At 47.0% G+C, this 14,478-nt stretch overlaps 1 protein-coding gene across 3 annotated transcripts; it reads right to left on the bottom strand.

Annotated features, from left to right (window-relative positions):
* Positions 1-545: 545 nt before the first annotated feature.
* On the bottom strand, positions 546-13,605 carry LOC311202790 (butyrophilin subfamily 3 member A2-like). Of its 3 annotated transcripts, none has more exons than XM_084277441.1 (7): positions 13,499-13,605; positions 12,631-12,714; positions 11,898-12,245; positions 11,292-11,573; positions 10,941-11,042; positions 10,678-10,701; positions 546-639 (listed from the first exon to the last, which is right to left on the bottom strand). In XM_084277441.1, the coding sequence occupies exons 1-6, from the start codon at positions 13,515-13,517 to the stop codon at positions 10,691-10,693; spliced, it is 846 nt and encodes a 281-aa protein (XP_084133567.1). In that variant the 5' UTR covers positions 13,518-13,605; the 3' UTR covers positions 546-639; positions 10,678-10,690. The 3 variants fall into 3 exon arrangements, with proteins under 3 accessions (XP_084133567.1, XP_084133566.1, XP_084133565.1); XM_084277440.1 differs by lacking the exon at positions 546-639 and adding an exon at positions 9,411-9,502; XM_084277439.1 differs by lacking the exon at positions 546-639 and having other exon boundaries at positions 10,120-10,701.
* Between the last annotated feature and the right edge of the window lie 873 nt (positions 13,606-14,478).

The following is a 14,478-nucleotide window of genomic DNA, read 5'->3' as shown; positions in this document are numbered from 1 at the left end:
GCCCAGAGTCGGGGTCAGGGAGGGATGGGCTCAGCTCCAAGGGATACCAGGTCCAGGGCCACTGGGTCCATCTCTGGCGGTGTCACAGTTTTGCTGGGTGCTGGGAGAGAACAGGGGCTGCAGAAAATGGCTGCTGTAAGGAGCTGCTGGAATTCTCTGAAGGCCCCAGACTGTAAATATCGGCCAATTCAAGGCCAGAGTTGCTGCTGAGCCCATTGGCAATGGTCACAGCATCTCTGGGAATCACATATAGGAGAAAAAAAAAAATAAATGTAGGCAGCTGCATTTTGCCACTGGGGAAGGGAATGAGAAGATGTAACAAGCTGTGCAGACACCAAGGCCGGGGAGGGCGGGGGAGGAGGTGGCCCAGGTGCCGGAGAGAAAGATGCCCCTGCAGCCCCTGGAGAAACCCATAGTGGGGGGTTGTGTGTGTCCTCAGCCTGTGCAAAAGGCCCAGACCGCACCTGCAGCCCATGGAGGGGCTTCACGCTGGATGGAGCAGGTGGAAACATAGAGAAGACGCTGTTACCCACGTTGGAGCAAGCCCCTGCCAGCACTTGCAGCCCATGGAGAGAAACAGAGACACAGAAATGAGAGAGACTTGAGCCAGAACAGGTTTGCTGGGGGAGGCTGGTGACCCTGTGGAGAAATGGGACTGAGAGACACTGTGATTTATGACTGCGCCCATAGCAGTGACCCACGCCAGGGCAACTGGTGAATAGATAAAGCCCTGTGGGAAAGGATTCACATTGGAGAAGTTCATGAAGGACTGTCTGCCGTGGGTGGGACCCCACGGGGCAGCAGGGGAAAGGTGTTGAATGAATGCCCCCCTCCCGGGCCGAGAAGGAAACCAACTTGCAAGGAACTGACCGAAAACCCCATTTCCCCAGTCTCTGCCCCTCCCTGTGCCACAATGAGGAGGAAGAAGGGAGTGAAATCATGACTAGAGTGAAGTCTGCTAAGAAGGGAGTGTGGGTGGGTGGGTGGGGGGAGGGGAGTTAGAGGTGTTTTAAGATCTGGAAAAGGAAAACAACTCATGAAGAAGTGACTGAGAACCCCATTTTCCCAGTCCTTGCCCCTCCTGTGCCACAATGGGGGAGGAAGAAGGGAGCAAGTTCATGACTAAAGGGAAGTCTGCTGAGAATGGAGGGGTGAGGGGAAAGTGCTACAGAGAACACCATTTTCCCTAGTCTCTCCCCCCCATGCCTCAACGTGAGGGAAGAAGGGAGTAAAATCATGACTAAAGCCTGCTAAGAAGGGAGCGGGGAGGGGGGGGGGGAACGTGTTTTAAGATCTGGTTGCATTGTTTTAAGATCTGGTTGCGCTCCCAACTCTGGTTTCACTCTCTGTGTGTGCAGTGTAATAAATTCGAGAGATTTCTTTCCTTCACTCTGTGTTGAGTCTGTTTTGCCCATGTCACTGATGACAGGATGACCTCTCCCTGTCCTTACCTGTTATGAACGTTTGCTGATTCTTCCGATAATAGTTGAAAATAGTACGAGGTTTGGATGAATGATCATAAACGGAACACTTTAGAAGCTTTTCTGCTTGCCTAGACTTGATCAAAATAAACTGCAAGGGGAGGGAATGATTCTTTTTATGCTTGTACGAGTTAAAACAAAGATAAAATATTTTGAAGTTAATATTAAGCTTATTTTGTATTATGCTTTGCTTATGAAATGGAACGAGTGATCAGAGGAAGAGAAAGAAGACGAGGCGGATTTGGAAAACAGCCTATAAAATAGTTTGTGACCACACTAGTGTGAAAGGAAACCATGTGCGAAATACATCTTACACCAGGGTCATCGATAAGGAAGAATGAAAAAGTCTGTTTAATAATTGTACAAGAAGACGAAGAAAAATAATATATGAACTTTGCTTGGTTAATCACAAAAATGAATATGAACTTTGCTTGACTAATCACAAAAATTAATAGATAACTGGAAAATAAATTGCTTTGTTTATTAAAGAGTATAAATACATGTATCCTACCTCTCTACAGCGCGGAGTGGTGAGACTTAGGTCTCCTCCCGCCCAGCGCTGTTTCTTTCTCTCTGAATAAACTGCTGCTAATCACACTCCCCGCGTGAGTGTCTCGTTTGTCGATAACAATTTTGGTGCCGTGACTCGGATCCGGTAATTGATCACCAGATACTTCTACGGGAGGCGCCCCACTCTATTTTGAGTGGCCCGAGGGAGGTTTTTTGGTGATCAGTCCCGGATTTTCCGAACGGCAGAGAGAAAGAAAGAAAAATCTGATTTCCGTGCACGAAGAATACCGAACGAAGAAGCTCACCAGACGTTGTGGGCTTTCGGCTTCCAGTACAGTGGCCCTACGGTTCCGGTTTTTACCGAAGGTACTGGTAAGTCATTGCGTTTCCGTTCGGAGGTATTTTTAAAAATGGGCCAGGGGAACAGTAAAACTAAACTAACCCCCGATTCCAAGGTTCCCCCGGAAAGTCCGTTAGGACTGATGATACGTCATTGGGGAGAATCTTCTACGAGAAAAGGAAAATCTAAGGAGAAAATGATTCATTATTGTGTAAATATATGGGGAGAAAAAGAAATTGGCAAAAATATCTTTTGGCCCCGGTTTGGTTCCTTTGAGGATTGGGTATGTCAAGCCCTCAATTTTTACGTAAATAACAAAACCCCTTATAGTCAAGAAGAAAGTCAGTACGCCTTTTTGTGGATAGTCGCTTCCAAAGATGATCGGATAGCGACACTTTATTCTTTAGGAACCAAACCAAAGAAAAAAGATTCTGATGAATTAATTTACCCTCCTCCTTATGTAGAAGACCATCCTTCAGCCCCCTTGCCCCCTCCAGACTCCCCTATAAACAGACCCCGTACAAGGAGGGTTGCTCGAACAGAAGCCTCTCAGGGACTTTTTCCCTTACGAGAAGCACCCATGGGAGGACCTCAGCCGGGTATAGGATATATATCTATACCATTAAATAGTGGTGACGTAAGGGAATTCAAACGGGAAATGGGACGTCTTTTAGACGATCCATTGGGAGTAGCAGAGAGGCTGGATCAATTTTTGGGCCCCAATATCTACACCTGGGAAGAACTAGATGCAATCTTAAGGGTATTATTCACAAATGAAGAAAGAGGGATGATTCGGACTGCAGGAATGAGGTTTTGGGACCAGAGACATGCTCAGGGACCCAATGGGGAGCAAAAGTGGCCTTTGAACCGACCTAATTGGGACCATCAGAATGTAGGACATCGCCAGAATATGACAGACTTGAGAGAAATAATTATACAGGGTATTCGCGATTCAGTACCACGTAATCAAAATGTAAACAAGGCATATAATGAACAACAGAAAAAGGATGAATCCCCCACGGAATGGCTAGAGAGATTAAGGAAAGCCTTCCAATTATATTCAGGGATTGATCCCGACAGCCAGGCGGGACAGACTCTATTAAAAACCCAGTTTGTGGCAAAATCTTGGCCTGATATTAGGAAGAAAATCGAAAAATTAGACGATTGGCAGAATAGGGGGCTAGATGAACTACTTAGGGAAGCCCAAAAAGTATATGTGCGAAGAGAGGAAGAAAACCAAAAACGGCAGGCCCGCCTGTTCGAAGAGGGACAGAAACGACAAACACGCCTCTTTTTGGCGGCAATAAGGGAAGGACAAGGAAATTCGGGAGAAAGGAGGAATCGGAACCGTAGATGGGAATCTCCTCAGGGGAAAGGAGATCGGGGACCGAGAGAAAAGGCAGAATTAGAATGTTATTATTGCCACAACAAAGGGCATCTGAAAAGAAACTGCCGAAAACGTCTTCAGGACGAACAAGCTTTTAAGGAAGATTAGGGGTGTCAGGGGCTTTATTTATTGGGGACCCGTAAGAAAACTGAGCCCTTGATAAAATTAGAAGTGGGTCCTCAGAAAGAAATAGTGGAGTTTTTAATAGATTCCGGGGCAGAAAGGAGTACAATACAACAAATCCCAAAAGGATGCTACCTATCAGGTGATGAAATTCAAGTGATTGGAGCCAAAGGGGAACCTTTTAAGGTTCCCATTTTAAGAAAAATTTTAATCAAAAGCCCCACTCGGCAGGTAGAAGGAGATCTTCTCCTTGTACCAGAAGCAGAATACAATCTGCTAGGGAGGGACTTGATGATGATTTTGCAAATAGGACTCGAAATAGAACAAGAGGGTCTTTGTCCCCGACTCTATGTCTTAACAGAAAAGGACACATCCCAAATTCTCCCAGAAGTTTGGGCTACACCTGACTCAGTAGGAAGATTGAATATTGAACCTATAAAAATAATGTTAAAATTCCCGGATCAACCAGTTCGAATAAAACAATATCCTCTCCCCAGGGAAGGAAGGATAGGGTTAAAACCAATAATAGAAAAACTAGTGTCCCAGGGAATATTAGAGGCCTGTATGTCCCCCCATAATACTCCTATTTTGCCCGTTAAGAAATCGGACGGAACTTACCGATTAGTACAAGATCTCCGAGCAATAAATGAAAGAACAATAACTAGGTTCCCGGTGGTAGCCAATCCTCACACAATTCTGAATCGTCTAACACCGGAATACAGATACTATACGGTCATAGATTTAAAAGATGCCTTTTGGACTTGCCCCTTAGATTTAGACAGTAGAGACTATTTTGCATTCGAATGGGAGGACCCTGATACGGGAAGGCGCCAACAATACCGGTGGACGGTTCTCCCTCAGGGGTTTACTGAATCCCCAAATTTGTTTGGACAAGCTCTGGAACAAATATTAGAAACATATGAGAAAAATCCTGAGACCATCCTTTTACAGTATGTTGATGATCTTTTAATAGCTGGAAAGAAAGAAGAAACAGTTAGGGAAGAAAGTATTAACCTTCTCAATTTTTTGGGGAAACAGGGATTGAAAGTATCAAAATCAAAATTGCAATTTACAGAAAAACAGGTAAAGTATTTGGGACATTACCTAACTGAGGGTGAAAAAAGACTAGACCCAGAAAGAATAAAAGGAATCCTGTCCCTTCCAACGCCTACCAATAAAAGACAGGTTCGACAAATGTTGGGTTTAGTAGGATATTGCAGACAGTGGATCGAAAATTATAGTGCTCAAACAAAATTTTTATATGAAAAATTGAGGGGAGATGGACACTTTAAATGGAATAAGGAAGACAACCAAAAGTGGGAAAACCTGTTACAGAATTTAACTAAGGCACCTGTTTTGAGTCTACCTGATCTTAGGAGACCTTTTCAATTATTTACTGCAATTAACGATGATACAGCTTATGGAGTCTTGACTCAACAGTGGGCAGGAATTCGGAAGCCCGTAGGATACTATTCTAAACTCTTGGATCCTGTAAGTAGGGGGTGGCCACATTGCCTACAAGCAGTAGTTGCTGCGGCCTTGTTAATCAAGGATGTAACCCAGATAACTTTGGGAGCGGACTTGACAGTGTACACCCCCCACAACTTAACTAGTGTTCTTAAACATAGAGCAGATAGATGGGTTACCGATAATCGACTTTTACAATATGAGAGCATTCTTTTAAACACACCACGCTTAAGGTTGGAAATAACATCACTGTTGAACCCTGCTCAATTCCTATATGGTGAACCAAGGGAAGACCTCACACATGATTGTTTGCAAACCATAGACCTCCAGACAAAAGTCAGGGAGGATTTAGAAGAAGAAGAGTTAGAAGGTGGAGAAAAACTTTATGTAGACGGGTCCTCCCGGATAATAGAAGGAAAGAGGAGGTCAGGATATGCTATAATCGAAGGAAAGAATTTTACAGTAAAAGAAGCTGGAGCCTTAGATCCAAAATGGTCCGCTCAGGCATGTGAAATCTATGCATTATGGAGAGCTTTACAATTATTAAAGGACAAAGAAGGAACCATTTATACAGATTCAAAATATGCATACGGGGTAGTGCATGTATTTGGAAAAATTTGGGAAGAACGAGGATTAATCAATACTCGAGGAAAGGGGTTGATTCATGAACAACTTATAAAAGAAGTTTTAAAATCATTAAGAGGTCCAAAACGAATAGCTATAGTATATGTCAAAAGCCATCAAAGGGGGTTGTCTCCGACAATACGAGGCAATAACCTGGCCGATGTGGAGGCCAAACGGGCAGCTCTTTTGGTGGTACAGGAGAGTTTAGCACCTGAGGAAAGACTAGAAACACAAACTAAACATAGATTTACTAGACAAGAGGAAGAAAAACTAAAGGAGATGGGAGTTACCTATGAGCAAGGACGGTGGCTTCTCCCGGATGGGCGACAAGTTCTGCCAAAAGGAGAAGCCTGGAATTTTCTCAACAAATTACACCAGAAAACTCATTGGGCCACTCAGCCTTTGGTAGATTATTTCGAAACAAAATTTGCTGCCATCGGAATATATACATTGGCCAAACGAATAGTTATGGGATGTTTAACTTGTCAACGAATTAACAAGAAAAATTTTAGAGAGAAAATACAGGGAGGACGAGAGTTATCCAAACGTCCTTTTGAAAGGATACAAATAGATTTTACAGATCTACCGAAACAAGGTAAATACCGACATTTGTTAGTAATAGTAGATCATTTTACACATTTTGTTGAAGCTTATCCCACCTCCAGGGCAACTGCTCAAGTTGTAGCTAAAATATTGATGGAAGAAATTATTCCCCGATATGGAGTAGTGTGGTCAATAGACTCAGATCGAGGGCCCCACTTCACCTCACAAATAATCCGGAATTTATCTCAAGCTCTGGGAATTAAGTGGGAGCTTCATGTTCCATACCATCCTCAAAGTTCAGGTAGAGTTGAAAGAATGAATGGGGAAATTAAGAAACACCTTATGAAGCTAATACTAGAAACAGGATTGAATTGGCTAAGATGTCTACCCCTAGCACTCTTACAAATAAGAACTCGTCCCCGTGCCGATATTGGCCTATCCCCTTATGAAATTTTATATGGAATGCCATACGATTTTGGGCACAATCCTGATTCCTCTAATTTAAGTGATGAGGGAATGAGAAATTATTTAGACATATTAAATAAAAGACGAGAACAACTTAGGAGAAAAGGACTAGTCGTTCAAAGACCTCCACTTGACCTGGCCATACATCAGATACAACCAGGGGACCAAGTTCTAATAAAATCATGGAAAGAGACTAGTTTAACTCCCCGGTGGGAGGGACCTTATCTTGTTCTACTTACAACAGATTCTGCGATACGAACAAAAGAAAAGGGGTGGACTCACGCTAACAGAGTAAAGAAAATAACCTCGACCGAGAGATGGACGTCAACCCGCCATTCAGATCCCTTGAAAATCACTCTGAAACGACACAGTAGATGAACGAAGAAAAAAGACTTAAACTTTGGTTTGGACTACCGTCTTATGAATCATTGCGAAGGGTATCGTATGTCTCTTGGGCACAGGGGAGGGTACCTCATCTAGGAGAAAGGGGGGGACTTTATAGAGCCTGTAAAGAAGGGAGGACTTTAGCTTTATGTTGTGATATCGAAATTGAAATTAATGCCAAATCTACTCTCCCCAGACTCATCCCTTGTTTAAAACATCCTTCGTCGAGTCACGAGGCCTGGGTACAGTGTGTTTGTTTTAATTGTAAACAAGTTTGGAATTGCATCTCTCGGTTTAGACAAGCTTATTGTATCTATTGTAGAGGACATCGCAATTTAAGGTCAGGACAAGTGACTATATCCACGCTCTTTTGTGGATGGGAGCTACTGATCCCTTATTGGTGGGAATTTTTAGAAACAGATCGGACGAAAGTAGTGACAAAGTGTAGAAAACGATTTCACTGGCAGCTGAGCACACGGAAAGACCTAAAATAGGATCCATTCTTGAGAAAATAAACGAGAGAGGTAAATGAAAATAAGCCGCCCCTGAAGACGCTGAGCTGTCGTCAAGAAGAATCTTACCCGGTTGTCCCTTGCCCGGGACAGACTAGGGGAAGGACGAAGTCAGTGAAACATGTGGGGCAGATGGCTGCTTCCCATTCTTGGGATCCTTTTACCCTCTCGTGGAATTTGCCATCAACCATACGAATGGGTCCTAAAAGGTACTGGAAGTGACTCAGAAAGCAAAATTGTTCAAACAATAATTACATCAGAAGCTCCACAGTTTATGACCACCACTTGCACGTTGATAAATCAAATCAATAGCGGAAATAGAGTACCCATCACCAACACGGGATCAGGAACCCCAATTCACAAGGGAAAATGTGACGAGAGAGTGCCCTATTATGGGTGCCCTAGTTCCAACCCTGGGAAAAGATACTGTCACCAGCCAGGGGAATACTTTTGTGGATACTGGGGTTGTGAAACCATTGCGTCAGCCTGGTCTCCTGCCGAGCCAGATCAATATGTATCTGTAAAATGGTACCCTAATGGTAGTATAAGCATACTAGTATTAAGACCAAGAGACTCTACCTGGTTTGTGGGAAAAACTTGGGGCTTACGATATTACGTTAGAGGAAGGGACCCCGGAGGATTTTTCTCCATTCAGAAGAAGGTATTTACTCCACCACCTTCGGCCGTGGGACCTAATCAGGTTCTCCACCCTCCTCCTGAGCGAAATTCTACCCTCCAGCCTACTAACACACCTTCTCATACCTTGTTTCACTCAGTACCTACCCCACAGGAAGAACAGGAGTACAACTTCGTTCAAAAAAATCCTCTTTGGACCTTAATGAAGGCAGCCTTTACGGTGATTAATCAAACACATCCTAACATTACTAAGGATTGTTGGTTTTGCTACGGAATGCGCCCCCCCTATTACGAGGGAATAGCAACTTCCCTTCCCTTCTTGGTAGGAAATACGACTATACCACCTCCTCAATGTAGCTGGACAAATGCAGATCAACAAAAGGCTAAACTTACCCTACAGGAGATAACAGGAAAGGGACAATGTATAGGAAAAGTCCCAACCAATAAACCAAACCCCTGCAATATGACCCTAACTTGGAACGAAACCACCCTCCCAACAGCTAGGTGGAAATGGGCTATCCCTAATAATGGAACCTGGTGGATATGTTCCATATCAGGGCTTCAACCGTGTTTGTCCCTTTCGATTGTATATAAAAACCTGGAATTTTGTGTACAGGTTACTATAGTGCCCCGAATAACAATACAATCCTCAACTGAAATTATGAAAAATCAGGAAGAAACCTCACCAAGATATAAGAGAGAGCCAATAACAGCCCTTACTGTAGCCACCTTAGTGGGTCTTAGCATGGTCGGAGTAGGCCTAGGAACTACATCTATAATATTACAACAAAAAGGGCTATCGGCATTACAAGCGGCAGTGGATGAGGATTTAACACAACTAGAAGAATCAATCTCATATCTTGAAAAATCCTTAACTTCCCTGTCAGAAGTTGTACTCCAAAACAGGAGGGGGTTGGATCTAGTATTCCTTAAGGACGGTGGTTTGTGTGTAGCCTTAGGAGAAGAGTGTTGCTTCTATGCTGACCACACCGGGATAGTCCGTGATTCATTAGCTAAGGTACGAGAAAGGCTGGAACAAAGAAAAAGAGAAAGAGAATCTCAAGCTCCTTGGTATGAAAATTGGTTCAAGGGGTCACCCTGGCTTACTACTCTATTGTCAACTATTACAGGACCAGTTATCATTATTATCCTTCTGTTGACTTTCGGACCATGTATATTAAACAGGATTGTGGCATTACTTAAAAACCGAATTGATAGAATTGAAATTCTTACTATCCGAGCTGTGGAATCAGCAAACAGGTGATTAAAGAAAAGGGGTGGAATTGTTATGAACGTTTGCTGATTCTTCCGATAATAGTTGAAAATAGTACGAGGTTTGGATGAATGATCATAAACGGAACACTTTAGAAGCTTTTCTGCTTGCCTAGACTTGATCAAAATAAACTGCAAGGGGAGGGAATGATTCTTTTTATGCTTGTACGAGTTAAAACAAAGATAAAATATTTTGAAGTTAATATTAAGCTTATTTTGTATTATGCTTTGCTTATGAAATGGAACGAGTGATCAGAGGAAGAGAAAGAAGACGAGGCGGATTTGGAAAACAGCCTATAAAATAGTTTGTGACCACACTAGTGTGAAAGGAAACCATGTGCGAAATACATCTTACACCAGGGTCATCGATAAGGAAGAATGAAAAAGTCTGTTTAATAATTGTACAAGAAGACGAAGAAAAATAATATATGAACTTTGCTTGGTTAATCACAAAAATGAATATGAACTTTGCTTGACTAATCACAAAAATTAATAGATAACTGGAAAATAAATTGCTTTGTTTATTAAAGAGTATAAATACATGTATCCTACCTCTCTACAGCGCGGAGTGGTGAGACTTAGGTCTCCTCCCGCCCAGCGCTGTTTCTTTCTCTCTGAATAAACTGCTGCTAATCACACTCCCCGCGTGAGTGTCTCGTTTGTCGATAACATTACCCTGACTCCTCAGCCTCTCAATATATATTTTCTCCCCTGTCCAACTACAAAGGGGAGTAATAGACTGACTTTGGTGGGCATTTGGCCTCCAGCCAGGGCTAAACCACCACACCGCTTCAGTCCAGAGAATGGCTCCCTGCCAGCCCACCCAGGCTCTCTGGAGTTCAGGCCAAAAGTCAGGAACCCCCCAAAGCCAAGTCCATCCTGGGGTGTCCTGTGTGAGGAGGTTTACTGAGGGAAGGGGTTAGAAGGACTCACCCATCTCTCTGGATTACCACCGGTCTGAAAAGCAAAGCCGAAGGAAGAGGAGGTCAGGAGAGCAGCTTGCTTCCTCAGCAGAAACATCTCAAGAGGGTCTCTGGGACCTTCATACCAGTCAGACACTCTGGTCGTGCTTCCTGTCCTGCCACCCACACCCCACCGCGTCCCCATCCCATTATGTCTTTCACCAAAGAGCTTTTTGATGAAGGCAACAGGTCCCTAGGGGGCAAATGTACCTTTCCTTCTCCAGAGATACGCACCGAGGCAAAAGAAGAGCACAACAAAGAGCGAGAAGACCATGAGGAGCACGAGGGGCACGACCAGACCAACTATCCAGGGACGGGCATTGTGGAAAAAGGGAGCTGTGAAACAAACAGATCCACAGGGAAAGGGACTAATTTACAATCACGTCCATGGGGAGAAGGACCAAGAGACCCCCGCCCCACACCTCCCAGCCCTTGTCCCGTGAGCCCTGGCCTCAAGGGGACAGAGTCCTCCCATGCCCCCACACCCTCACACTGCACCCCAAGCCCAGCCCAAAGCTGCTCCAAGCAAGGCAGCCAACCCCCGCCCTGCTCCAGCGCCGCAGGGGCTGGCTGCAGCCGTCTCACCGGAGATGTGCAGGGACGCCTCCTGCTCCTGGTCCAGGCGGCGGTTCCTGACCACGCAGGACCGTTTCCCCTCTCCTGTCCCTGTCACCACGATGGCGTCTTCGGTGTCAAACAGGCCCCTGGCATCAGGGGAACGTCTCTGGGAGACCGAGGGGACACGGTGCCCGTCGGGGTCTTTCCACAGCACCTCCGGTTGCGGGAACCATCCGGCCGATCGACACAGCACCCGGATGCCTCCGGCCTCGTAACCCTCCAGAGAGAGCTGGGGGCCAGAGCCTGTGGCTGCGGAAGAGCCCGGGGTTGGGGTCAGGGACGGATGGGCTCAGGTCCAAAGCCACCACCGCATCCCTGAGCAGACCCCTCACAGCTCCCACCAAACCCACCACAACCTGTGCAGGAACCACCCAGTGTTGATGCCCAACGGCCCCAGATCTCCCCCCAAACCTCCCGGCACAGCAAGACCGAGCTGCCCAGCTTCAGCACCTCCAGGCAGCGTCTGCACCCAAGGCTTCCAGACACCGTGCCAGCTCTCCTGGGGCACCAAGGGAAGCACACAAGCCTAGGGACACCACAACCACCCCTGCAAACACCACACAGGACACAAACCTGATACTTCCAGATACACTTCAGCTTCATCATAAGAGGCATCATCCATCACGGCGCAGATGTACAGACCATCATCAGAGGGTCTCAGCCCAGAGATTCGCAAGTCCAGGCTGCCTCTGGAGAGACCATCTCTGATCAGCTCTGTCCTCCCAACATATGCCTCCATCTGCTCCCAGGACACGTCCTCCCCATGTCGGTAGTGGTGCACTGTTTCGGTGACATCATGACGGATCCACCTGATGTCCCAGCTCTGAATGTCCATGGCTGGGGACAAGTGACATGGCAGCACAACATCCTGCCCCACGGTGACACGGAGAGGGTGGTCTGGTCCCACCACTCTGAAGTCAGCTTGGCCATGGACAAGGACACAGAGACACGGAGATGGTGCCTACGTTAATTGAGGGCATTGGAGGCCAGGGCTGAGCTTGGTGTGAGTGGTGCATGCTCCATGCTACGGGTGTTGCTTCGCCCTGTAATGGTCCAGAGACTCCAGAGAAACTGGTGTAGGAGTGGAAGGACTGGAAGGAGATGGAGGTTTCCCAGGGGCGGGGACCTGGTCCAGAAAACAAACTCGAACCCAGTCAGCCCCACTCTAGCCACAGCAGCCAAGGGAAAGTTAAATTATGCAGGGCCAAGCTCCAGGCTGGGCTCCCCCCACCCCATGGCAGCTCCCTGCCCCACATCACCCACCCAGAGTGGGCAAAAGCCCCCACCAGCCCTGCAGGATCCCTACCTGATCCCAGCTGGAGCACATGGAGAGTCACCCAAAACCTCAGGAAGCCCAAGGTGCTCGCCGGGAGACACATCTGCAGCCACACTGGAGAGGAGGGAGGGGAAGGGAGGTAGAGGAGAGTGATGGGGGTCACAGCCACCCCAGAGGGGATCTGGCAAAGAAGGGCTGCCCCTGCCCCCAAAGAAGGGCTGAAATACCCAGAGCCCCTGCACCAGCACCCTGATGGAACCAGAAACTGGTGCTCAAGGGCAGGACAGGACCGCAGACAGGTCAGCAGGGCAGCCCCTGCTCTGCCCCACGGCCCCTCTCCAGGACTTATCCCAAATCCCGTATCAGCTCGAAACGCAGGGAAATGCTCTAAACGCCCTGGAGAAGGGAATCTTCTCACAGCAAGAAAATGAGCTCTGTGACTCAGCAGGATGACGAAAGCATTGGATCCTTTCCAAGTTTCCCATTAAGGGCTGGGATTTGAGGCCCTGGAGCACAAACAACGCGCTGATGTCAAGCACATCAGCTTTATCCCAGCGGCAGACAGACTGGAGATCACTCCTCCTGATGTGGCAGCCAGTTTCTCAGTCAGAATGCTGTGAGAAACCGTGTCAAAGGCTTTCCTGTCTCTCCATGTCCCCCACTATTTCTGTGCTCAACCCCTGTGGAGACCAGCAGAGAGCAACACCCAATTCAATATGAATTTCAGGTGAAGCCGTTTATTGGGTGAAATCCCACAGATTAGAGACATTTGTTACTGCAAACGTGGCAAGCTGAAAAACTGCTACTTGGTTACACACACTGTTCACACCCCACTGATTGGTTAGTGATTATAACGAGTTCTGATAACCCATCTTACCGCTAAATATCCTTAGTTTACCTTTGATGCCTAAAAGCATCCGCACACCGGCTGTTTGACCATCTTATTGTGGCTGGTTCTGGGAAGGAAGAAGCTGGGTGCTGCTCGGGGAGGACAGCGGCCAGAGCAGCGGCTGGAGAGGGGCGTGTCCATGCAAATCGAGAGCAGCGGGGCGCGCACGGGCTGCTGGGAGTGCTCGGTGCGGAGCTCTCCGCCGGTTTCCCGGAGCCGGGAGCAGCGGATCCCGGCGGGAAGAGGCGGGATAGGCAGGGGAATGCGAATGCGAGCGGGACGAGAGGGTGTTTTGAAGCCGATGTAGAACATCCGTGAGTTGTGTGAGTGCCGGCTGGGGTGTGTGGAGGTGCTGGGTGTGTGTTAGGCATCGCTTCTCGGCCTTTTGGCTAAGATCAAGTGTAGTATCTGTTCTTATCAGTTTAATATCTGATACGTCCTCGATGAGAGGACTTTATATTAAACGGATTTTTGGCCTTGGGAGTTGGACCCGGAGCTTGCTCCCTCCGCTCCACGCATCGTCCCGGTATTGCAGTGCCTCCGGGAGCGGTGCACCCCGAGATGGTCAAGGACAGACGGATCTGGGCTCTTTCTTTCCTTCAGCGGAGCTTCTGTGACCCGGGACATCCCGATCCCTTCCCCCCTGAGGGATGCGGATCCCTGGAGCGGGGTCCCGGGGTGGGGGATAAACCCGGCTTCCTGCCTGTCTGGAAACAGACCGTCTGTCTGCTGACAGATGGTCCCTGTCTGTCCCCGCAGTGATCTGAGTGAGTAGGGGGCTCCTCCTTATCCATCCCAAGAACTACCTTCCTTCTCATGCTTCCTCCTTATCCGTCCCAGGTGCCACCTGCCTTGGGCTGCTGGGGTCACGAGTCACAGCCTTGCTCTCATTTATTTTGTTCCCATCAGCTTTCCCTCCAAGCATCTTGCAATAGTTAGTAATTGAATTTACTCTTATTGATGTGTTAGTTATTATAAATGCGATTTCT

The sequence above is a fragment of the Gallinula chloropus genome (genome assembly GCF_964237585.1).
Source record: "Gallinula chloropus genome assembly, chromosome: 32".
Classification (NCBI taxonomy): domain Eukaryota; kingdom Metazoa; phylum Chordata; class Aves; order Gruiformes; family Rallidae; genus Gallinula; species Gallinula chloropus.
This window is presented reverse-complemented; position numbering and strand designations above follow the sequence as displayed.